Raw genomic sequence first — 25,782 nt, 5'->3', positions numbered from 1 at the left:
CTTTTTTTCTGGCCACTCTTCCATAAAGCCCAGCTCTGTGGAGTGTACGGCATAAAGTGGTCCTATGGACAGATACTCCAATCTCCGCTGTGGAGCTTTGCAGCTCCTTCAGGGTTCTCTTTGATCTCTTTGTTGCCTCTCTGATTAATGCCCTCCTTGCCTGGTCCGTGAGTTTTGGTGGGCGGCCCTCTCTTGGCAGGTTTGTTGTGGTGCCATATTCTTTCCATTTTTTAATAATGGATTGAATGGTGCTCCGTGGGATTTTCAAAGTTTCTGATATTTTTGTATAACCCAACCCTGATCTGTACTTCTCCACAACTTTGTCCCTGACCTGTTTGGAGAGCTCCTTGGTTTTCATGGTGCCGCTTGCTTGGTGGTGCCCCTTGCTTAGTGGTGTTGCAGACTCTGGGGTCTTTCAGAACAGGTGTATATATACTGAGATCATGTGACAGATCATGTGACACTTAGCTTGCACACAGGTGGACTTTATTTAACTAATGTGACTTCTGAAGGTAATTGGTTGCACCAGATCTTATTTAGGGGCTTCATAGCAAAGGGGGCGAATACATATGCACGCACCACTTTTCTGTAATTTTTTTTTTTCATTTCACTTCACCAATTTGGACTATTTTGTCCATTACATGAAATCCAAATAAAAATCTATTTAAATTACAGGTTGTAATACAACATAATAGGAAAAACGCCAAAGGGGATGAATACTTTTGCAAGGCACTGTAGGTGTGAGGTGGAGTAGTTGTTAGCCATTTAACAGTCTTATGGCCAGGGGATAGAAGCTGTTTAGGAGTCTGTTGGTCTGAGCCTTGATGCACCGGTACGGTCTGCCGGACGGGAGCATGGAGAACAGTCCATGTCTCAGGTGGCTGGAGTGTTTGGCAATTTTTCAGGCCTTTCTCAGACACTGCCTGGCACGTACGTCCTGGATGGCAGGGAGCTCACTCCCAGTGATGCGCTGGGCCGTCCGTACCACCCGCTGTAGGGAATCCGGTTGAGGGCGGTGCAGTTGCCTTACCAGATGGTGATACAACCAGTCAGGATGCTCTCAATGGTGCAGCTGTAAAAGTTCCTAAGTATCTGAGTGGCCATCCCAAATCGTTTCAGCCTTTTGAGGGAGAAGAGGCAATGCCCTGCCTTCTTCACAACTGTACTGGTGTGACAGGTCCACGTTAAGTCCTCAGTGATGTGGACACCGAGGAACTTGAAGCTCTTGTCCCTCTCCACTGGGGCCCAGAGTTTTACTAGGTACAGAGTAGTGATAATGGAAATGGATGTGCATGTGCACGAAATAGATGTGCAGTATGAAAAATGTATGCACTCACTAACTGTAAGTCGCTCTGGATAAGATCATCTGCTAAATGACTAAAAATGTAAACTGCATGTGTGGAAACAGCTACAATTAGTAATAGCACAGATGAAAGGGGAAATGTTGTATTTTGTATAGGATGATCTAGGATGATAATTTATTGTGTGAACTGAATTGAAAGACCACATTTTTAACAGTCGACTCCTGAAATACCTGCAATGGCTTGGGACTGATGTGACAGCGTGCACTAAACAAAAGAATGCCGATATCAAGAGAAATTGCAAAGAATGTTATTGAATTGGGACTGGAAATATACGATTCGTCAACGTCAAAATAGATCAATTGAATCGTGTTCCAATTCTGAAGCTTGTCCCAGTGACAAGTACAAAGTTACAAAGGCACCCCTGCTCAAAATAGATGTGTACGAGAAATCTAGATGGCGGCAAAACGCTATATTAAACAGGAAGAGAGGCTCATAGTCGAACTGCATTGTGGGATAGAACACCGGGTCGGTTTCTCTCAAAAATAATTGCAAAGATGATGGTGAGTAGCGTTTCATGCTTCGCTCATTCAGACACAATCCACCTGCATCTGTCTAGTTATCAGTGCATACGTGTTACCAAATTGCATGATTTGGTAAACATATGCTGTTTCTATCCAGATCGACGCATTATATTTCAAATAAAATACGTTACAAAGTCCACCGTTATCATGATGCTAACAAGTAGCTAACTAACTAGCGTCTCCTCGCATCAATTGGGCGTACCGGTATTCTTACTAGCTAGCTCCTTAGCTAGTGACGCTCATGTACCGTTAGTTCATAGATAGCTAAACCCAAAAAAATCTAGGTGCATTAGTAATGTGCTGACATGGGTTTGATAGTTCAAGTGTAAACCCATGTATATTGTTTCGTAGTAGTCACCGCGTCTAGTTAGGTAAAGTAGCTAAGTTACGTCCTGGCTTTGTCCGTCAACTTGTGCTAACGTTACTAGCTTGCTTGGTCTGGTTGTCGGTCATGGCTTGAAGGGATCCAGCTTTTGTGAAATTTAACGCCAGATTTGAATTCTCGTAGCAGGTTAGAATTTACACAGCAGGTTAGGAGAAGAAAAGGGTTAGTTAAAATGCAAAAAAAAAAACAATAACTTGACGGTAATTTGACATGGTGGACCCCTTCTAGCCATGTGCTAACGCTACTAGCAGCAGTAGTAGCTAGCAAGGAGTGGTTGTCGGTCTTGACAGCATTGTGGCGCATCATATTTGGTTAGAACAGTCGAGAACCTTCCCGCTAGGCTAGTTGGCGAGTTATCTTTCCCAGATGCGCTTTCTAAGCATGTTTTGATTATTGACAAACATTGGAAGGCTAGCCCCTTAGATACTGAATAAGTTATTTTATGCTGGTCCGGGTTGAACCGGTCAAAACCAAAGGCCCGTCATGTCATCGGGAGAGGGGAGCGCCCTTGGCCTTTCTCAAATTAAACCGTAATCTTCGCAGCTCGGTCATTTTGTCAAGGCAGCATGGTGCATCGTCCAGAAACGTCACTTTGCTCAAACTGATCCTCTCCAACAGCCTCAATCCCTGATCATCGGAGGTTATAAAAATGGGGCGATTAGAACAGTTAAAGGGGAGAGACTATGAACCCAGCCTGAAAACATAAAACGTTTCAAAATCACAATATAACTTGGGGAAAAAAGAGCGTGCCAATACCCTGCTGGGACGTTCTTTCCACACAATATATTTAGCATTAGCTTATAAACGGAAAGACAGCATAGACAGCCATCTGAAATAAATGTAAATGCTTCTACCTTAGAAGGTTGTGGAGAATATAGTCAGTCTCATCCTTAAGTAACAAGACCACATCAATCAACAACAGTATTTCACAAGGTATTTGTTGTCTGTTCTTAACATCACATTTTATTCCTCACATGTGCGGAATACAACCAGTGTAGACCTTACCCTGAAATGCTTACTTACAAGCCCTTAACCAACAATGCAGTTCAAGAAAGAGTAAAAAAAATATTTACTAAATAAACTAAAGTACAATAAAATAACAACTCGGCTATATACAGGGGGTACCGGTACCGGATCAATGTGCAGGGGTACAGGTTAGTCGAGGTAATTTGTACATGTAGGTAGGGGTAAAGTGACTAAGCATAGATAATAAACAGCAAGTAGCAGCAGTGTAAAAACAAAGTGGGGAGGGGGGCCATTTGATTAATTGTTCAGGAGTCTTATTTTTATTTAATGTATTTTTTTAGTCATTTAGCAGACGCTCTTATCCAGAGCGACTTACAGTTAGTGCATACATTTTTCATACTGGCCCCCCGTGAGAATCGAACCCACAACCCTGACGTTGCAAACACCATACTCTACCAACTGAGCTACACTGGACTTGGCTTGTGGGTAGAAGCTGTTAAGGAACCTTTTGGTCCTTGACTTGAAGCTCCGGAGCTGTGTGGTAGCAGAGAGAACAGTCTATGACTAGGGTGACTGGAGTCTTTTTGGGCTTTCCTCTGACACCGCCTAGTATGTAGGTCCTGGATGGCAGGAAGCTTGGCCCCAGTGATGTACTGGGCCGTACGCACTACCCACTGTAGCGCCTTATGGTCTGATGCCGCACAGTTGCCATACCAGGCTGTGATGCAACCGGTCAGGATGCTCCCGATGGTGCAGCTGCATAACTTTTTGAGGATCTGGGGACCCATGCCAAATCTTTTCAGTCTCCTGAGGGGGAAAATGTGTTGTCTTGCCCTCTTCACGACTGTTTTGGTGTGTTTGGACCATGATAGTTTGTTGGTGATGTGGACACCAAGGAACTTGAAACTCTCGACCCCGCTCCACTACAGCCCTGTCAATGTTAATGGGGGCCTGTTCGGCCTGCCTTTTCCTGTAGTCCACGATCAGCTCCTTTGTCTTACTCGCATTGAGGGAGAGGATGTTTTCCTGGCACCACACTGCCAGGTCTCTATGGGTATGATGGGCATTTTTATATCAGAAAATGTAGTGTGGGGACGTTTCAGAACTCAAATGGCTAGCCTAGTTTCATTTGCTATAAAAATAACAATCCATGAACATCTCCAACTCTGTTTAGACCGCAGTATTTGGAGAGATGCGCTTCTCTGCCTCCACAAAGCGCGTAAAAGCTCAGGTACTCTGAATGATATTCTGACTCTTGGGGCTGACCCCATTTAGTCAATTGTTTGGTCTATAGGCTGTTGGTCAACCAATATTGGGGGGGACGTTTATCTAGATCTCTGGTTCCCTCTTGAATCATTTGTCTTAATTATTTAATCAAACAGTGCGCTTAAAGCCAGATGTATTGACTCTCGTCACATGACTTTGATTCGAGTGACTCGAGTCACAAATTTGAGACTCAACTTGATAGAAAATACAATTTAAGTAGGCTACATATAGCCGACCATTTGTATTTTATATTTATACCTTTGCTTATTTGAACTGGTCACTAACATGGGCCTACGGCATTGCACCAAATTCTTGTTTCAAAAACGTATCTGTGCTTCAGAACAGGAAGCTGCGCGTGTTGTTGACCAATGACCAGTCATCAGCATTGGTGTGCAAATGCGGCGCACATATCCAGATTAGTGACCAGAAAGCGCTCGTTTAATTTATGCCTTGCAAAAAAAAATATGGTTAGCCTACCTACATTATTATTCATATAAAGTACAGTTTAGCAATCTGCTACGGACGCATCTTTGCCACAATAGGCTACTTTATTTGATCATATTTCAAATGGGTCTATTTTGTGTGTAACAGGGCTCGACATTAATGCTTCCGGGGGGGCAAGTCAAAATAATTGCCGGACAAGCAGATTAGAAATTGTCGTCCGGCTGGACAAGTAAAATAAAATCACGCGAAAATCACTGTCAAACAATTAGGCTTCTCCGATCAGAATTGTATCTGTTTCCTTTGGGAGGAGAGTGCATAACAAAGCGCGTTGGAGTATAATTATTGTTGGCCTGCATTGACAGGCACGAGCGGTCTTTCAATCATGCAGTCGCAGAATGCGTTTTTGAGATCAAAGTGAGCCTAGCTTCATGTACAAATGTTGATATTCATTGCTAGTTGGAGTTATTTGCCCACTTATAGTTCATTTTTGGTCAGCAATGAAAATCCTGGTAAAGTCATGGTGTGTGCATCACCTGTGTGTTTGCCAGTGGGTCGTTGCCAGAGAAGAGAGGGAGAGTGAGAGACATTGCCTAGCAGATTAAATATACGGTATATGATATAGCCTACAACAGACTAACTAGAAAGCCAATTCAAAACATATTGTGTAGTTTGGATGGTTCTCGCGAGTTAGCTATTAGCATGTATTAATGCCATTGTCATGTCCGATGTCCTAAAATAATTTTCCACCAGCACTCATGTAGGCAATAACCGCAAATGGCTGACACGCAGGTGTGCAGTGGATGAAACAAATGCTGCATACTCGGGTTGGAAAACCATCTCTCAAGTGCCCCAAAAAACAAAAACGAATGGCCCTAGGAATGTGGCATCACTTGATCCAGCTAGCTACCGGTAATGATAGTTGTGTGACAAGTAAGAGGACAAATCTTGACGGATGCTGCTAGCTAACTGCTAGTGGCTACACTTTGAGGATCAAAAGCGTCACACCCAAATTCTGTCACGTGGACCGCGCATCCTGTGCACGGAAATCAAGTTGCTTTGGATAAGAGCATCTGCTAAGCTAAATGACTAGAATGTAACGTAAGTGTCTCTGCAGCCGAACTTTCTCTTCTTGCCTCAATTAAAAAAAGTGACATAAGAACCTTGAAAATCCTTTTGAGTGCTGACCCTCTACAAACGAAATGAAACTCTCTCCACCCCTCCATCCCATTGCTGCCTCTCCACTCTTAGCCAGGGCGAACTTGTCTGCATAAAGACTATAATGTAGACGTCTGTCTCCAGCTAACATGGCTGTCTTGCTTATCTCTCCTCCCTCTCCTCCCCCCCCTCTCTCCCTGTAGCCCACACCGGTTATCCTGCTGAAGGAGGGGACAGATACGTCTCAGGGCGTCCCTCAGTTGATCAGCAACATCAATGCCTGCCAGGTCATCGCCGAGGCCGTCCGCACCACACTGGGACCTCGCGGCATGGACAAACTCATGGTGGACGGCAGAGGTGAGAGGGGTGGAGGGGGAACATGGTGGATGTCATTTTGGGGGGCCTGCAGTACTGCATGGCCTGCAGTAGTTGGACACTTGTTTTGCAATGATACTGAAGGCATGTGTGGGATGTCTCCCTCAGGTAAAGCCACCATCTCCAACGACGGGGCGACCATCCTGAAGCTGCTGGATGTGGTTCACCCTGCTGCCAAGACCCTGGTTGACATCGCACGCTCCCAGGATGCCGAGGTTTGCCTGTCTCTTGTTTTGTGTCCTGTCTGTGAAAGTGTCAGGTGACGTCTCCTGTATCCCACTTTCTACTCTTTCCTCCCGTTCTAGTGTTAGTCTATTCGATCTCCCTCCCTCTTATTGGGGTTCATAGTTTCTATTCTCTCTCCAGGTGGGTGACGGTACCACGTCTGTGACCCTGTTGGCAGCAGAGTTCCTGAAGCAGTTGAAGCCGTACGTGGAGGAGGGTCTACACCCCCAGACCATCATCAGAGCCTTCCGCAGCGCTACGCACCTGGCCGTCAAGAAGATCAGAGAGATCTCCGTCACCGTCAAGAAGGACGACAAGAAGTGAGTTGGGAGTGTGTGTGTGTGTGTGTGTGTGTGTGAGAGATCTTTCAAAGGGGATGGAATAAAGCAGAAGACAAGTTTCCGTTGGATATCAGATTGAACCATAGTCTTCCTCTAGAGAACCTTAGGGAACTCTTGGTGAAGTATGCCGCCACTGCCATGAACTCCAAGCTGATCACTGTCTACTCCCCCTCTCCTAACCATCTCCCTCCCCTCACTCCCTCTAGAGAACAGAGGGAGCTCTTGGTGAAGTGTGCCGCCACAGCCATGAACTCCAAGCTGATCGCAGGTCAGTTTATTTTTTTTTTATTGAACAACAGAAACATAAGGTGTTGGAATTTGCTTTACAAATAACTTACAATTAATTCATCTACAGCTTTTGTTACTACTGGTAGGGTTGCAACATTTCTAATAAAAAATAAATAAATCCTAGTTAGAGGATTCTGGATTTCCTGCTTATTCCTTCCTGATTCTGGGAATCTTCCAACCTGCTTTTCTCAATCCTGGGAATGTTTGGAATGTTGCAACTCTTTAACTATTGGTAGTTTTCAGAAGGAAGTAAGGGTATTAATGGGGTGTTAAGGTTCTGGTATAAAGGTTGTATTAATGTTGTAATTGAACCCGACCCCAGGTCAGAAAGAGTTCTTCAGTGAGATGGTGGTGGAGGCCGTCATGATGCTGGATGACCTGCTGCCCCTCAAGATGATCGGTATCAAGAAGGTGCAGGGGGGAGCTCTGGAGGTAAGACTGGGACCTTAAGGGGAGCTCTGGAGGTATAATGGTGGGTGTGAGGTAAGATGGTGTTGTTCATTTTGGTGAGGTGAGACTACAGGGCTGAGTCTCAATATAGTAAAGTGTCTCTACTCCATCTTTGGGTGTAGTGCTGGGACCTAGGGTTCGTCTCTAGAGTCTAAAGCAGGGTTCTTCAATTCCGGTCCTGGAGGGCCGAAACACTTCTGTTTTTTATTTCTACCTGGTAGTTAATTGCACTCACCTGGTGTCCCAGGTCTGAATTAGCCCCTGATTAGAAGTAGAGGATGGAAAAACAGAGGTGTTTCGGCCCTCCAGGACCGGAATTGAAGAACCCTGGTCTAAAGAGTCTCTCTACTCCATCTTTGGGTGTAGTGCTGGGACCTAGGGTTCGTCTCTACTCCATCTTTGGGTGTAGTGCTGGGACCTAGGGTTTGTCTCTACTCCATCTTTGGGTGTAGTGCTGGGACCTAGGGTTCGTCTCTACTCCATCTTTGGGTGTAGTGCTGGGACCTAGGGTTTGTCTCTACTCCATCTTTGGGTGTAGTGCTGGGACCTAGGGTTTGTCTCTACTCCATCTTTGGGTGTAGTGCTGGGACCTAGGGTTCGTCTCTACTCCATCTTTGGGTGTAGTGCTGGGACCTAGGGTTTGTCTCTACTCCATCTTTGGGTGTAGTGCTGGGACCTAGGGTTCGTCTCTACTCCATCTTTGGGTGTAGTGCTGGGACCTAGGGTTCGTCTCTATAGTCTCATTTCATGGTGGGAAGACGAGCGGTGTAGGTCCTAGAGCCGGGGAAGGCAACTCTTTTGTTCTAACTAAGGCACAACATCTGACCAACTGAGCTAATTGATCAGTTCAGTGATTGCCTAAATTCAATACACCTGGTCTTCCCAGTTGGTTAAATGCCATGGGTTGCCTACTCCTGTCCTAGTGTTATTTATCACTGTACAACCCAGTCTGGTGTAAACAGGGAAATTATTGATTCTGTTGCACTACCATGTGGTCTGGATCCTTCCAGAAGGTTTCATTTATTCCACCACCTATTGCAGTCGGTCTCTACAAGAGACTAATTATACTCTCTGTCTCTCTCTCTGTCTCCTCTCCTCCCTCTACCCTCCTCCCCCTGTCTCCTCTCCTCCCTCTACCCTCCTCCCCCTGTCTCCTCTCCTCCCTCTACCCTCCTCCCCCTGTCTCCTCTCCTCCCTCTACCCTCCTCCCCTGTCTCCTCTCCTCTCTCTACCCTCCTCCCCGTCTCTCTCTCTCTCTACCCTCCTCCCCCTGTCTCCTCTCTCTCTCTACCCTCCTCCCCCTGTCTCCTCTCCTCTCTCTACCCTCCTCCCCCTGTCTCCTCTCCCTCTCCCTCTCCCCTCCTCCCCCTGTCTCCTCTCCTCCTCCCTCTACCCTCCTCCCCCTGTCTCCTCTCCTCTCTCTACCCTCCTCCCCCTGTCTCCTCTCCCTCTCTACCCTCCTCCCCCTGTCTCCTCTCCTCTCTCTACCCTCCTCCCCCCTGTCTCCTCTCTCTCTCCCCCCTCTACTCCTCCCTCCCCCTGTCTCCTTCTCTCTCTCCCTCTACCCTCCTCCCCCTGTCTCCTCTCCTCCCTCTACCCTCCTCCCCCTGTCTCCTCTCTCGTCTCCTCCCTCTACCCTCCTCCCCCTGTCTCCTCTCCTCTCTCTACCCTCCTCCCCCTGTCTCCTCTCTCGCTCCCTCTACCCTCCTCCCCCTGTCTCCTCTCTCTCTCCCTCTACCCTCCTCCCCCTGTCTCCTCTCCTCCCTCTACCCTCCTCCCCCTGTCTCCTCTCTCTCTCCCTCTACCCTCCTCCCCCTGTCTCCTCTCTCTCTCCCTCTACCCTCCTCCCCCTGTCTCCTCTCTCTCCCTCTACCCTCCTCCCCCTGTCTCCTCTCTCTCTCCCTCTACCCTCCTCCCCCCTGTCTCTCTCTCTCCTCTACCCTCCTCCCCCCTGTCTCCTCTCCTCCCTCTACCCTCCTCCCCCTGTCTCCTCTCCCTCCCTCTACCCTCCTCCCCCTGTCTCCTCTCTCTCTCCCTCTACCCTCCTCCCCTGTCTCCTCTCTCTCCCTCTACCCTCCTCCCCCCTGTCTCCTCTCTCCTCCCTCTACCCTCCTCCCCCTGTCTCCTCTCTCTCTCCCTCTACCCTCCTCCCCCTGTCTCCTCTCCTCCCTCTACCCTCCTCCCCCTGTCTCCTCTCTCTCTCCCTCTACCCTCCTCCCCCTGTCTCCTCTCCTCCCTCTACCCTCCTCCCCCTGTCTCCTCTCCTCCCTCTACCCTCCTCCCCCTGTCTCCTCTCCTCCCTCTACCCTCCTCCCCCTGTCTCCTCTCTCTCCCTCTACCCTCCTCCCCCTGTCTCCTCTCCTCCCTCTACCCTCCTCCCCCTGTCTCCTCTCCTCACTCTACAGGAGTCTCACCTGGTAGCTGGCGTGGCCTTCAAGAAGACGTTCTCCTACGCTGGGTTCGAGATGCAGCCTAAACGCTACGACCAGCCCAAGATCGCTCTACTCAATGTGGAGCTGGAACTGAAGGCCGAGAAAGACAACGCAGAGGTCCGCGTCAAGTCTGTCGAGGTTAGTTATCAATCAGTCAATAAATACATTTAGCGATCAATAACGGGGCATTATTATATCACTAATGATTTTGGCTCTGCTGTTGTCACTACAGACAAAGACATAACTGCCACACGTTGCGATCCTCTTTTAAAATATATATATATATATACATACATACAGCTGCGGAAAAAATTAAGAGACCACTACAAAATTATCAGTTTCTCTGGTTTTTACTATGTATAGGTATGTGTTTGGGTAAAAATAAAAATAAATGTTTTATTCTATAAACTACTGACAACATTTCTCCCAAATTCCAGATAAAAATATTGTCATTTAGAGCATTTATTTGCAGAAAATGACAGCTGGTCAAAATAACAAAAAAGATGCAGTGTTGTCAGACCTCGAATAATGCAAAGAAAATAAGTTCATGTTCGTATTTAAACAACACAATAGTAATGTTTTAACTTAGGAAGAGTTCAGAAATCAGTATTTGGTGGAATAACCCTGATTTTCAATCACAGCTTTCATGTGTCTTGGCATGCTCTTCACCAGTCTTTCATATTGATGTTGGGTGACTTTATGCCACTCCTGGTGCAAAAATTCAAGCAGCTCGGCTTTGTTTGATGGCTTGTGACCATCCATCTTCCTCTTGATCACATTCCAGAAGTTTTCAATGGGGTTCAGGTCTGGAGATTGGGCTGGCCATGACAGGGTCTTGATCTGGTGGTCCTCCATCCACACCTTGATTGACCTGGCTGTGTGGCATGGCGCATTGTCTTGCTGGAAAAACCAATCCTCAGAGTTGGGGAACAAAGGAAGCAAGTTTTCTTCCAGAGCAACCTTGTACGTGGCTTGATTCATGCGTCCTTCACAAAGACAAATCTGCCCGATTCCAGCCTTGCTGAAGCACCCCCAGATCATCACCGATCCTCCACCAAATTTCACAGTGGGTGCGAGACACTGTTGCTTGTAGGCCTCTCCAGGTCTCCGTCTAACCATTTAGACAACCAGGTGTTGGGCAAAGCTGAAAATTGGACTCATCAGAGAAGATGACCTTACTCCAGTCCTCTACGGTCCAATCCTTATGGTCTTTTGCAAACCTCAGCCTGGCTCTTCTTTGCTTCTCAGAGCTTTTTTCTAGCTTTGCACGACTTCAGCCCTGCCCCTAGGAGCCTGTTTCGAACCGTCCTCGCCGTGCACTTCACCCCAGCTGCCGTTTGCCATTATTTTTGTAGGTCACTTGATGTCATCCTACGGTTGTTGAGGGACATTCGAATTAGTTGGCGGTCATCCCGGTTAGTAGAGAGTAGTTTTTGCCCTCTGCCGGTCTGTAGCTTTGTTGTCTCCAATGTCTGCTGCTTGACCTTGTTCTTATGAACTGCCGTCTTTGACATTTTAAGGATGGAAGCAACCTGACGCTCACTGTTTCCCTCTGCCAGTAAAGCCAGAATTGAACCCTTATTTTCCTCACTCAAAACTTTCCTTTTCAACTCTTTTGGCAAGGTCAATAGTTATTTCTTGATTAATATTACTTTTGAGGTACTATTAGCACTGTTTTTGCCATCCAGCTGGTCCTATTGCAAGAGGATAGTGATGACCACTGCAGTGGTTTTTATACTTTTCCTCGTTAAATAAAATGTGGTTCATGTGATCACCTAATTCAGTAGAATGAGGTGTGCCTGTGTTGGAATTCAACAGACACTGGCATGGAATGGCTGTCGTACACGTAGAGATGCTGATTTAAGAAGACTTTGCAGTGGTCTCTTAATTTTTCCCACAGCTGTGTGTGTGTATATACATATACATGAGACGTGATTCGTACCCACGTCACCAGTGATATGTGTGTGATCTGGAGTCTTGGCTAACCACTACCGCCAGACACTATCCTAAAGATGGAGACCCGGAACACAACCGTTCTATTCACTCACACTGTCCCTGTATGCATCTGAAATATGAAGAATATTATTGACTAAGCCATAGGAAATACACTACCATACACCAATGCTTTTGAATTGAATGAGGGAGAGTTAAGTCTAGAGAATTGGAATGCACCTTTTCCCCTCTGTCTGCTCTCCAGGACTACCAGGCCATCGTAGACGCAGAGTGGAACATCCTGTATGACAAGCTGGAGAAGATCTACAAGTCTGGAGCCAAGGTACGTAGCTAGCTAACGACGTTTCCCCTGGTTTACACGGCCTCTGGCAGTTGGTTGAAAGAGTTGCCATGACTACGGCAGGCTAGCTTGCTGGCTGCTGAGGCTAACGTTAGACGATGTTAGCTTTCATGCTAGCAGACTTTTAGGACATTTTAATTAAACTTATCAAAACCCAACAGCAATAGTACATCTAGACTCACAATTATCTTTGTTTTTAAAACCATGAAGAAATCAGTTATGGCTGAAATGTGACATGTTGCTGTTATTTTTTTTTGTTTTTTTTAAGGTGGTCCTGTCTAAGCTGCCCATTGGTGACGTGGCCACACAGTACTTTGCTGACCGGGATCTGTTCTGCGCCGGACGTGTTCAGGAGGAGGATCTCAAGAGGACCATGATGGTAGGGGACCGCAATGCAACCACAGTGCAGTCAAGATATTTGGATTTTTAAAACTGGGTTGTGTTCATTAGTTAAGTCTTCCAAGCCACAGATTTTTTTTTCTTGTTTGTTTCTCATTCGAAAAGTTCACAAAGTTATTTGTCTGAATTTAGAGCAACAGTCGGGAGTGGTATTGTTATCAATAGCATCTTTATAGATGCTTCTTCTATTGATTTGTTCATTTTTCTAGCTGTGTGTATTCCTGACGTGGTGTGTGATGTGTCCTCCAGGCCTGCGGGGGCTCTATCCAGACCAGTGTTGGCTCCATGACAGACGACGTCCTGGGGCGCTGTGAACTCTTTGAGGAGGTGCAGGTCGGAGGAGAGCGGTGAGGGCTCCTAGGAGGAACACTCTTCAGTGTGTGTGTACCTCCCTCCAGGGATGAATGTTAAGCGATCCAGAGGCTCGTGCTTTTCAGACCAGGGGCCCAGTTTCCCAAAAGCATCTTAAGGTTCAGTTCATCGGAAGAACCTTTTGTAGGAGCATCGATAAATTTGAGCTGTTTTCCCAAAACCATCGTTACTAAAGTTGCACTTGAAAACAGTTATTTACCAACTGTCTTGGAACACTTGTAGAACTGCTAAGTGCGCTGTTGGAATTTTTTTTTGCCCTTCCACATTTTATACACGCAAGATCTCCGCTAAACACAGAATCAAGGTGTTTGTCTCTGTGACCGCCCAGAACAAAGTTGACTACAAATACAAAGTTGCCAATGTCTTTGCAATTGTTACAAACAAGCGAAGGATAAAATTATGCTTCAAATGAAAACCAAGAAGACTCCATTAAGAGACCTACAGTAGGACTACGTAGACCTATATATATTTCAATCACATTGAAATCAATTTCGCGTTAATTCAATTAATATTTTGCCGTTTTGTAGGCTGTCTTAACTTTTGCCTCAATATATTTCATGATGTGTGAAGTGCGCATTGATGTGCCAAATTGACAATTTTTTGTACATTTGGCCTATTGTAGGTAGGCTAGAATTATCCGGCTCAATATTTGCAGCCGTATGGGTGATTTAATTTATCTCTAGGAGTCTCTGGAATTTATCTCAAGTTAAGAATTTGAATTTGAAGGCTGATCCGAGAGCAGCGCTGTCTTTTTTTGATCCTATCGGTAGGCTCTAACGACACACGTGGCGAACGTTCTTTCTGCGCCGTGTTTTTGGGAAACCGCATGTTACATCTTCGGCCGCCGTGAGAACGATGCATCGCTAAAACACTCGTAAGCCTAAGTTCCATCGATATCGGGAAACCGGGCCCTGGCTAGTAGAAAACGTCACTGGCCTGGCAGGTTATTGTTTTCAAATATTGTAAAGCACAGAATTGGGAGAATGTCACCCGGACTAGTTTTAAAATTGTGATCTACTGCATCTAAGCCCGTGTGTGTTTTTAAATGTGCCCCCTCCCGCCCCCTCCAGGTATAACTTCTTCAAGGGTTGTCCTCGCTCCCATACGTGCACCATCATCCTGAGGGGCGGAGCCGAGCAGTTCATGGAGGAGACGGAACGCTCTCTGCATGACGCCATCATGATCGTACGCAGAGCCATCAAGGTAGGTTGACCCGCAGGCCACTGGACCTAAACCATAGAGTTGGATAGAGGGCACATCCTAAAGCTAAAAATGGTATTTGGAAGCACGTGTTCCCTCTACCCAACTCTATGACTTAAACCAATGCCATCCTTCTACAGTGAGCTGATATTTCATCAGGGTTTGGGCTGGGTAACCAACCTAACCCAAGGCATCTGTTTCACTGACTGTTCCCTAACTTGTCTCCACCATCCAAGCTGGTGCAGTAGAGATGGTCCTCTCAAAGTACCTGTGTGATTATTCCAGATCAATTCACTAACCCCTCTCTCCCTCATCCCTCTCTCTTCTCTCCCCCCTGTCTCTCTCCCCTCTCCCTTCTCTCCATCCCTCCTCTCCAGAATGACTCCATCGTGGCTGGCGGAGGTGCGATAGAGATGGAACTCTCAAAGTATCTTCGTGATTATTCCAGAACCATTCCCGGGAAGCAGCAGCTGCTGATTGGAGCGTACGCTAAGGCTCTAGAGATTATCCCCAGACAGTTGTGTGACAACGCAGGGTTCGACGCCACCAACATACTGAACAAGCTGCGCGCCAAGCACGCACAGGTACACGCACACACCATAAACACACACCATGCACTCACACACACACACACACACACCATAAACACACACCATGCACTCACACACACACACACCAAGCACGCACAGGTAGACACGCGCACACACGCACACCATGCACTCATAGGTGGGTAGACAAAGGGCGCGTTCCAGCGGATCACTTTTGTCAAGATATTGACCGTCGTTGGGCACCTTTCAGTGTGTTGCATTATGGGCAGGGGTGAAAGTAAGTCGGTCCGGTACAGTGTACCGGCAAAATAAATAGTGGGGGTATGCGGTACCGTTAAAACATGAGCCTATCACAAGTATGCCGTACCGTTTAAAACATGAGCCTATCACAATAATTAAAACATCCTACAGTTTCCTTGGAACCAATTTACACTATATATCAAAAGCGATTAGACTTAAACTTGTGGAATACGCTCAAATGAGGTGTGGTTCAACGATGACGCTGACATTTTGCCCAAGCAGAGATGAGTGACCCAAGACGTGTGCTGACAGGACAGTGTAGTCCTCAATTCAGTTTACAAGACTTGTGCCTAAAAGGATAACAATCACCTGACCGTCATTCAGAATTATTTTAGTGGAGCAGTTTAATAGTTGGAATAGTATCTGATGTCTGGACACTGACTGTAGGCCTCATGTAGCCTATTATAATATTAACTCCTAAAGAAATGTGTTCTTCGCAATAAAATTATATAGACCAAATGTTAATTTTTGTTTTTGGGAACAGGAGTGGAGAAGTTATTTATTTTCAACACCTTGAGAGAATGTGATTGCGCGCTCAGGGCTCTGTTGTGTAGCCTAAACATGCAATTTCTTTCAACCACATAAAATATGCACCCAAGACTAACTGAAATACCATCAGAAAACATGTTGGATTGTTTTCACAGCTTTTCATTTCTTTTAAAACCCGGTCAAACTTTCATTTGGAAATCTCCCTGCTGGGACCTGAACGTCCTCGCTCCATGTTTAACTTTACCGATGTCAACTGGATCGTTGATGATGCATTGATCAGTCATTGATCAGTCATTGATGCATTGATCAGTCATTCTATGGATTTCTGACCTTATTCTGGTGAGGAAAGGCTTTTAGTGTTCTAGACGAGCGTTAAGTAATGACAGAAGAGAAGGGATTGTAGCCAACCAAATGTCAGCCTACTTTTTTAAACAAAATAAACGCTCGTAATGCTGTTCCACCATTCCTGAGTTAACCTGCCCAGGGAGCCTACATCAGCCTTTTGATGTAATTGTTTGACAACATTTAAAAGGATATATATATATATATATATATATATATAACATTTGAAAAGTTAAAGGATAAATCTTTCCTATTAGGCCCATAGAGATCCTATTAAATTAATCGGGATTCTATGATTGGGCCCATTTAAAAGAGAAAGTGTGCACACTGGGACTAAATTAACATTTTACATTTTAGTCATTTAGCAGACCCTCTTATCCAGAGCGACTTACAGTTAGTGAGTGCATACATTATTTTAATTTTTTCATACTGTCCCCCCGTGGGAAACGAACCCACAACCCTGGCGTTGCAAACGCCATGCTCTACCAACTGAGCTACATCCCTGCCGGCCATTCCCTCCCCTACCCTGGACGAAGCTGGGCCGATTGTGCGCCGCCCCATGGGTCTCCCGGTCGCGGCCGGCTACGACAGAGCCTGGATTCGAACCAGGATCTCTAGTGGCACAGCTAGCACTGCGATGCAGTGCCTTAGACCACTGCGCCACTCGGGAGAACCATTCTCATTAACTATGGTTATAACAACTGTCAGACTTGCGACTGACATGTCGACTGCATGGACTTAACAAAAGCCAGCCGTTAGGGTGTTTTTGGTTGACCCACGCCAACGTGGCCAAAGACTTGACTGAAACGGGAACCAACTTTGCTGTGATTCTAAAGCTACAGGGCATACAAAGGAAAGTGATATTTGGGACCTGTCAGTAACCAAGGAATTGTACACACGTTATGTTTCCAGTTTGAGTGTGATATACGGGTATAGACACGTTTAAAAAAAAAAATAATAATAATAATAATTTTATACAGAAACTTTTATAAACAATAGCAGCGATGTTGACACTGCCGTGTTGACCTGAGCCTTGTTGTTGGAAAACCACTAGTGTCCGACTTTCTGCTGTCGCAGATGCACCTGCGCCGACTTTAATCGCCGATTTTCGTCTATAGTCTATAGTCATTAGGCTTACTGCTCCAACACACCCTTATGAGAGATCCACACACACACACACTAATCTCTCTCTACTCCATCTTTGGGTGTAGGGCTGGGACCTAGGGTTCGTCTCTACTCCATCTTTGGGTGTAGCGCTGGGACCTAGGGTTCGTCTCTCTCTACTCCATCTTTGGGTGTAGGGCTGGGACCTAGGGTTCGTCTCTACTCCATCTTTGGGTGTAGGGCTGGGACCTAGAGTTCGTCTCTACTCCATCTTTGGGTGTAGGGCTGGGACCTAGGGTTCGTCTCTCTCTACTCCATCTTTGGGTGTAGGGCTGGGACCTAGGGTTCGTCTCTCTCTACTCCATCTTTGGGTGTAGGGCTGGGACCTAGGGTTCGTCTCTCTCTACTCCATCTTTGGGTGTAGGGCTGGGACCTAGGGTTCGTCTCTACTCCATCTTTGGGTGTAGGGCTGGGACCTAGGGTTCGTCTCTACTCCATCTTTGGGTGTAGGGCTGGGGCCTAGGGTTCGTCTCTCTCTACTCCATCTTTGGGTGTAGGGCTGGGACCTAGGGTTCGTCTCTACTCCATCTTTGGGTGTAGGGCTGGGACCTAGGGTTCGTCTCTCTCTACTCCATCTTTGGGTGTAGGGCTGGGACCTAGGGTTCGTCTCGCTCTACTCCATCTTTGGGTGTAGGGCTGGGACCTAGGGTTCGTCTCTCTCTACTCCATCTTTGGGTGTAGGGCTGGGGCCTAGGGTTCGTCTCTCTACTCCATCTTTGGGTGTAGGGCTGGGACCTAGGGTTCGTCTCTATAGTCTCATTTCATGGTGGGAAGACGAGCGGTGTAGGTCCTAGAGCCGGGGAAGGCAACTCTTTTGTTCCAACTAAGGCACAACATCTGACCAACTGAGCTAATTGATCAGTTCAGTGATTGCCTAAATTCAATACACCTGGTCTTCCCAGTTGGTTAAATGCCGTGGCCTGTGGGTTGCCTACTCCTGTCCTAGTGTTATCACTGTACAACCCAGTGTCCCGTCTGGTGTAAACAGGGAAATTATTGATTCTATTGCACTACCATGTGGTCTGGATCCTTCCAGAAGGTTTCATTTATTCCACCACCTATTGCAGTCGGTCTCTACAAGAGACTAATTATACTCTCTGTCTCTCTCTCTCCCCTCCTCCCCCCCCCCCCTCTCTCTCTCTCTCTCTCTCGCTCTCGCTCTCTCTCTCAGGGTGGTATGTGGTACGGTGTAGACGTAAACAACGAGGATATAGCTGATAACTACCTGGCGTGTGTGTGGGAACCCTCCATCGTTCGTATCAACGCCCTGACCGCCGCCAGCGAGGCCGCATGCCTTATCCTCTCCGTGGACGAGACCATCAAGAACCCCCGCAGTAGCGTAGAAGGGCCTCCAGGCGGCGGGAGAGGCCGGGGACGCGGGAGACCCCACGCTCACTAGGGGGGGGAGCCTACCTCTCTAACCTCCAGAGCCATAGACAGACGTTCAGGCAAACTAGGGTGAAATAGGAAAGGATCATCCATTTTTGTCACAATGTTCCAATGGCAACAGCAGTCTAGATTCTGTTCATTAATTAGAATGTGAAAGTCTTTTTGAATGTTTGGAACCAACATGGCGGTTCTATGAGAATTGTAGAATCTTTCTAATGGAGTTTACTGAGCTACGTATGTCTATGGCTCTGGTCCGGTCTCACTTCAGTCCTCTCCAACACATCTTACAGGAGGGGTGCAACAGCAACGGTAGTCGTGGTAATCTGGGCTCTGGCTAGGATGATGCTAGAATTTGGTCCAATTTCCCTTTTCTCTCCCTCAGCCTCTCCTTGTAACTGATTTGCATCCATGTTGTCCAGTCACCTCAATGCGTTAGTTGGCAAAAGCAGTTCATCGGTTATATGTGTGTGTGTGTGTGTGTGTGAATGTAACAGTCTGTCTTACAAACTACTAAACCACAACTGCTATTCCCTTTGTCTCACATCGCTTCACATTGAGATGGCTGGAGACTTGAGAGCCTCCTCGCCCCAATACCATTTTTTGCATACGTTTCCAACCCCCATCCAACCCATTGTCTAGGACAGAGTCAAGGGTGCTGTCTTTTGTAATGCTTGTAACTGTCACACGCACTGAGTTAGTCATGATGTTGACAATGTTTTTGTTGCTTTGCCAGTGGAACTATTTATTATTGGACCATTAAAATCAATACTTTTACAGCTCAACTATAGTCTCCTGTGTGTGTGGCAGGAAGAGGTGTGTGTTTGAACATTAACTGAAAGTACCTTGATTTGATGATCTGGAAGACTTCACTAGTCAAATTGTGTTTACTTACCCTTCAATGACGGTTGGGGGTTGTATGCCAATAAATATTCAACCCCTTTTGTTATGGCAAGCCTCAATATACTGAACAACAATATAAACGCATGTGAAGTGTTGGTCCCATGTTTCATGAGGTAAAATAAAAGATCCCAGAAATTTTCCATACGCACAAAAAGCTTATTTCTCAATTTATTTACATCCCTGTTAGTGAGCAGTTCTCCTTTGCCAAGTTAATCCATCCACCTGACATGTGTGGCATATCAAGAAGCTGATTAAAAAGCATGATTTAGAGAATTTGGCAGTACGTCCAACCGGCCTCATAACCACAGACCCAAGTGTAACCACGCCAGCCCAGGACCTCCACATCCATCGGCTTCACCTGCGGGATCGTCCGAGACCAGCCACCTGGACAGCTGATGAAACTGGGTTTGTACAACTGAAGAATTTCTGCGCAAACTGTCAAAAATCGTCTCCGGGACGCTCATCTGTGTGCTCGTCGTCCTCACCAGTGTCGTAACCAACTTTAGTGGTTAAATGCTCACCTTCGTTGGCTACTGGCATGCTGGAGAAGTGTGCTCTTCACGGATGAATGCCTCTTTCTACTGTACCGGGCAGACTCAGTGTGTGGGCGAGCGGTTTGCTGACGTCAACGTTGTGAACAGAGTGCCCCATGGTGGGGTTATGGTATGGGCAGGCATAAGCTATGGACAACGAACACAACTGCACTTTATCTTTGGCAATTTGAATGCACAGAGATCCTGAGGTCCATTGTCGTATCGTTCATCCACCGCCATCACCTCACGTTTCAGCATGATAATGCACAGCCCCATGTCGCAAGGATCTGTACACAATTCCTGGAAGCTGAAAATGTCCCAGTTCTTCCATGGCCTGCATACTCACCAGACATGTCACCCATTGAGCATGTTTGGGATGCTCTGGATCAACTGGTACGACAGCGTGTTCCAGTTCCCGCCAATATCCAGCAACTTCGCACAGCCATTGAAGAGGAGTGGGACAACATTCCACAGGCCACAATCAACGGCCTGATCAACTCTATGCGAAGGGGATGTGTAGCGCTGCATGAGGCAAATGATGGTCACACCAGATACTGACTGGTTTTCTGATCCACGCCCCTACCTTTTTTTAAAGGTATCTGTGACCAACCGATTTTTGGTTCAGTGTAAGTTCAGGAGCAAAAATGTGCTTAACAAGTCACAAGTTGCATGGACTGTGTGCAATAATGAATGACTACCTCATCTCTGTATACAACACGCATTTATCTGTAAGGTCCCTCAGTCGAGCAGTGACATTCAAACACAGATTCAACCACAAAGACCAGGGTGGTTTTCTAATGCCTCTTAAAGAAGGGCACCTATTGGTAGATGGGTAAGAAGAAAAAAAAAGCAGACATTGAATATCCCTTTGAGCACGGTGAAGTTATTAATTACTCTTTGGATGGTATATCAATACGCCCAGTCACTACAAAGATACAGGTGTCATTCTTAACTCAGTTGCCGGAGAGGAAAGAAACCGCTCAGGGATTTCACACTGAGGCAAATGGTGACTTTAAAACATACAGAGTTTAATGGCTGTGATAGAAGACTGAGGATGGATCAACAACATTGTAGTTACTCCACAATGCTAACCTAATTGACAGAGTTAAAAGAAGCCTGTACAGAATATAAACATTCCAAAACATGCATCCTGTTTGCAATAAGGCACTAAAGTGAAAATGTAAGAAATTAGCTTTGTCCTGAATACAGTGTTATGTTTGGGGAAAATCCAACATATCACTGAATAACATTCTTCATATTTTCAAGCATGGTGGCAGCTGCGTCATGTTATGGGTGTGCTTGTCATCGGCAAGGACTAGGGAGTTTTTTAGGATAAAAAGAAACAGAATAGAGCTAAACACAGGCAAAATCCTAGAGGAAAATCTGGTTCCGTCTGCTTTCCAACAGACACTGGGAGACGAATGCACCTTTTCAGCAGGACAATAACCTAAAACACAAGGCCAAATCTACACGAGTTGCTTACCAAGACGACATTGAATGTTCCTGAGTGGCCTAATTACAGTTTTGACTTAAATCGTCTTGAAAATCTATGGCATGACTTGAAAATGGCAACCAACTTGACAGAGCTTGAAGAATTTTAAAAAGAATAATGTGCAAATATTGTACAATCCAGGTGTGCAAAGCTCTTAGAGACTCACAGCTGAAATCGCTGCCAAAGGTGATTCTAACATGTATTGACTCAGGGGGTTGAATACTTATCTAATCAAGATAATGTTTTATTGAATATTTTTTATAAATATTATAATTTTTCCTCCACTTTGACATTATAGAGTATTTTGTGTAGATCATTGACAAAAAAGTTACAAATCAATTTTAATCTCACTTTGTAACTAAATGTGGAAAAAGTCGAGGGGTGTGAATACTTTCTGAATGCGCTATAACCTATTGTATATACCTCATGAGTTTAGTTCAGCTATCTTACTCCACGAGAACCCAAAATATATAAGCTTCTTTTACTCCAAATGTTTGTTGACAATGTAAATGCAAACTAACAGAGTGTAGCCTCAACATGGTTAAAGCTATTACATTTGATATCATGGATGGTCAGTCCTTGCATCCATAGCTCTGTCTATGGTTGTGAGTCCTTACATTTTTCCAAGCCCATCCCTCAGGTTTTGACCAAAATGGGCGACAGCTTTGTTATTGTTTTAACTGAGGATTATACCTTTAACTGACATTGGGATTTGAAATGCCATAATATGGTTATCTTCGATAAACAAGCTATAAAACGGGTTATTTCTTAAGATAGTTCTTTATACATAAAAGGATAATATTTCATATAAAGAAGAGTATTCAAATACATGATCAATCAAGATAGCTGCAGGAACACAACGTATACACTGTTGTGATCATACCTTATTTGGTGTTTTTTTCCAAGAGGCCTACATTTCCTTCTAGCAACTTTATATAAAAAAAGGTACAATTTACTAGCGTATACAATCAATGGTTCAGATATATTCATAGCATATTTTTGTCAGTCCTCGTCTCAACCAGTCCATAGTTCCGTTTATTTCTCCATACAGAGAATGGAAAGAGCTGGTCGTTCGATCCGGCTGCCCACTAGGTGGCACTACAACAAAGACATACAGTGGGGAGAACAAGTATTTGATACACTGCCGATTTTACAGGTTTTCCTACTTACAAAGCATGTAGAGGTCTGTACATTTTTATCATAGGTACACTTCAACTGTGAGAGACGGAATCTAAAACAGAAATCCAGAAAATCACATTGTATGATTTTAAAGTAATTAATTTGCATTTTATTGCATGACATAAGTATTTGATACATCAGAAAAGTAGAACTTAATATTTGGTACAGAAACCTTTGTTTGCAATTACAGAGATCATACTTTTCCTGTAGGTCTTGACCAGGTTTGCACACACTGCAGCAGGGATTTTGGCCCACTCCTCCATACAGACCTTCTCCAGATCCTTCAGGTTTCGGGGCTGTCGCTGGGCAATACGGACTTTCAGCTCCCTCCAAAGATTTTCTATTGGGTTCAGGTCTGGAGACTGGCTAGGCCACTCCAGGACCTTGAGATGCTTCTTACGGAGCCACTCCTTAGTTGCCCTGGCTGTGTGTTTCGGGTCGTTGTCATGCTGGAAGACCCAGCCACGACCCATCTTCAATGCTCTTACTGAGGGAAGGAGGTTGTTGGCCAAGATCTCGCGATACATGGCCCCATCCATCCTCCCCTCAATACGGTGCAGTCGTCCTGTCCCCTTTGCAGAAAAGCATCCCCAAAGAATAATGTTTCCACCTCCATGCTTCACGGTTGGGATGGTGTTCTTGGGGTTGTACTCATCCTTCTTCTTCCTCCAAACACGGCGAGTGGAGTTTAGACCAAAAAGCTATATTTTTGTCTCATCAGACAACATGACCTTCTCCCATTCCTCCTCTGGATCATCCAGATGGTCATTGGCAAACTTCAGACGGGCCTGGACATGCGCTGGCTTGAGCAGGGGGATCTTGCGTGCGCTGCAGGATTTTAATCCATGACGGCATAGTGTGTTACTAATGGTTTTCTTTGAGACTGTGGTCCCAGCTCTCTTCAGGTCATTGACCAGGTCCTGCCGTGTAGTTCTGGGCTGATCCCTCACCTTCCTCATGATCATTGATGCCCCACGAGGTGAGATCTTGCATGGAGCCCCAGACCGAGGGTGATTGACCGTCATCTTGAACTTCTTCCATTTTCTAATAATTGCGCCAACAGTTGTTGCCTTCTCACCAAGCTGCTTGCCTATTGTCCTGTAGCCCATCCCAGCCTTGTGCAGGTCTACAATTTCATCCCTGATGTCCTTACACAGCTCTCTGGTCTTGGCCATTGTGGAGAGGTTGGAGTCTGTTTGATTGAGTGTGTGGACAGGTATATTTTATACAGGTAATGAGTTCAAACAGGTGCAGTTAATACAGGTAATGAGTGGAGAACAGGAGGGCTTCTTAAAGAAAAACTAACAGGTCTGTGAGAGCCGGAATTCTTACTGGTTGGTAGGTGATCAAATACTTATGTCATGCAATAAAATGCAAATTAATTACTTAAAAATCATACAATGTGATTTTCTGGATTTTTGTTTTAGATTCCGTCTCTCACAGTTGAAGTGTACCTATGATAAAAATGTACAGACCTCTACATGCTTTGTAAGTAGGAAAACCTGCAAAATCGGCAGTGTATCAAATACTTGTTCTCCCCACTGTAGGTACTATTATTATTAATATATCATCAGTTGACTTGAAGACAGAGGCACTGGAACTAGATACAGGTAAATGTCTGTGGCCATGTTCGAGAGCGAGGATTTGATCCGTGATGCATTGTGGGTAAATGCTGACTGACTTATCTGCAAATAATCATGAAGTTATTTATGGTGCAAGGTGATTTGCGGATCGGTCAGTCGGGACTCGGCAGTGGTCTCCAACAAGCCCACTATATTCCGGCAGCAGTCACTCCCAGTGGGACCTGATCCTAGATCAGTATGAGATGTTTTGTTTGGATGTGAAAAATAAATTGTGATGTTGAGCAGTTTGAAGGTCTTGTTGTCACTTAAAATGTCACATCATGCCTAGACTCAATATAAAAAAATTAATTGATCCTGGATCTTCGACTTCGACGTATCCCTCGTGGGTCCACTTCCTACTTCCTCCTTCTTTATCCTTTGACCTTGTACTTAGTCTCCTCAATTAGAAAGGAAGTCGATGGCGGCTCGGACCGTCCGATTGGTCGCCATGTCCACCGCCATCACTTTGATCTCTGTGTCTCCGAACTGCATCGTGGTTCGGATCTCTCTCCTCTCACTTCTCTCCGCGCCGTCAACCGTCCCCGGCAACGCATCCGGTAGATCCAGAGTGATCGCGCCGCACTTCCTCACTCCAGGGTCGCTGATGTAAACAACGTCGTCGCTGACGCTGCAGTAGATGTTGATGATGATCTTCCTCTGACCAGATCTAGAGAGAGGGGGAGGAGAAGGTTTGGTGAGTCTATATTAGTTTGTTGTGAGCAGTGTGTGTGTGTGTGTGTGTATGGCGCTGCAGAGAGTGTCAGGTCCCCAAGCCCTTCTCAGCCATACTGTGTGTGTCTGTACTGTGTGTGTCTGACCGACCTCGCTGTGTTTGTGTTACCCGGCTTTGCTGTGTGTATATATGTGTGTGTGTGTGTGTGTGTGTATGTGTGTGTGTGTGTGTGTGTGTGTGTGACCCGACCTAGCCGGCGTGTAGCTCCGCCTCACGACCTCGCCCAAAGCCACTGATTGGTCAACAGAGACAAATCTGTCGAGGATGTCGGTGCACCAATCACGGCCCTCCTTGACCAATAGTTTGTCCCGGGGGTGTCGACCCTCCACGAAGCGGTTTAGAACCCCAACGCCATAGGTCAGAGGGCAGCGACGCACACGCACCTGAAGGGAGGTAGAGGTAGAGGGGAAATGTTTAGAACAGGGTGCCACAACGGGGAGAGGAGAGAGAGCGGGGATTGGTTAGAATGGTTGGTGATGTCATAGCACCAGGAGGGAGGAATAGGGGAAACGTTTAGAACAGGAGGTGAATCTCAATTGTATTTCCTTGATTCCTCACATCCTCTGTCCTCACCTCCTTCTCAACCCATTGGAGGTTCAGAGGGGAGGAACCTTT

The 25,782-nt window shown here is 45.9% G+C and overlaps 2 protein-coding genes across 3 annotated transcripts in view; one reads left to right on the top strand and one right to left on the bottom strand.

The window, feature by feature from the left end:
- Positions 1 to 1,787: 1,787 nt before the first annotated feature.
- LOC121558856 (T-complex protein 1 subunit eta) lies at positions 1,788 to 19,490 on the top strand. Its single transcript, XM_041872213.2, has 13 exons — positions 1,788 to 1,864; positions 6,305 to 6,458; positions 6,585 to 6,691; positions 6,843 to 7,021; positions 7,249 to 7,310; positions 7,653 to 7,762; positions 10,186 to 10,350; positions 12,410 to 12,487; positions 12,774 to 12,884; positions 13,154 to 13,251; positions 14,347 to 14,479; positions 14,854 to 15,060; positions 18,491 to 19,490. Exons 1-13 carry the CDS (start codon positions 1,859 to 1,861, stop codon positions 18,716 to 18,718), a joined length of 1,638 nt encoding a protein of 545 aa, XP_041728147.1. The 5' UTR covers positions 1,788 to 1,858; the 3' UTR covers positions 18,719 to 19,490.
- hspa12b (heat shock protein 12B) overlaps positions 19,106 to 25,782 on the bottom strand; it is a 33,031-nt gene continuing 26,354 nt past the window's right edge. The window contains exons 15-16 of one of the 2 annotated variants that reach the window (XM_045213216.1): positions 25,323 to 25,550; positions 19,106 to 19,189 (exon numbers count right to left, since the gene is read on the bottom strand). In XM_045213216.1, coding sequence (XP_045069151.1) covers positions 19,166 to 19,189; positions 25,323 to 25,550 — 252 coding nt within the window. In that variant the 3' untranslated portion in view covers positions 19,106 to 19,165. Of the gene's footprint in view, positions 19,190 to 24,356; positions 25,102 to 25,322; positions 25,551 to 25,782 lie in introns of those variants that run through there. The other variant, XM_041872212.2, reaches the window with a different exon arrangement.

This window comes from Coregonus clupeaformis, unplaced genomic scaffold, assembly GCF_020615455.1.
Source record: "Coregonus clupeaformis isolate EN_2021a unplaced genomic scaffold, ASM2061545v1 scaf0090, whole genome shotgun sequence".
NCBI lineage: Eukaryota > Metazoa > Chordata > Actinopteri > Salmoniformes > Salmonidae > Coregonus > Coregonus clupeaformis.
Note: the sequence above shows the minus strand (reverse complement) of the source record. Positions and strands in the feature narration are given on the sequence as shown.

Excerpts from the sequence above, each read along its gene's own strand:
- LOC121558856 (XM_041872213.2), top strand. Across the intron at positions 7,763-10,185 it reads TGCAGGGGGGAGCTCTGGAG|GAGTCTCACCTGGTAGCTGG; the intron begins GTAAGACTGGGA and ends CTCACTCTACAG. Across the intron at positions 12,488-12,773 it reads TCTACAAGTCTGGAGCCAAG|GTGGTCCTGTCTAAGCTGCC; the intron begins GTACGTAGCTAG and ends GTTTTTTTTAAG.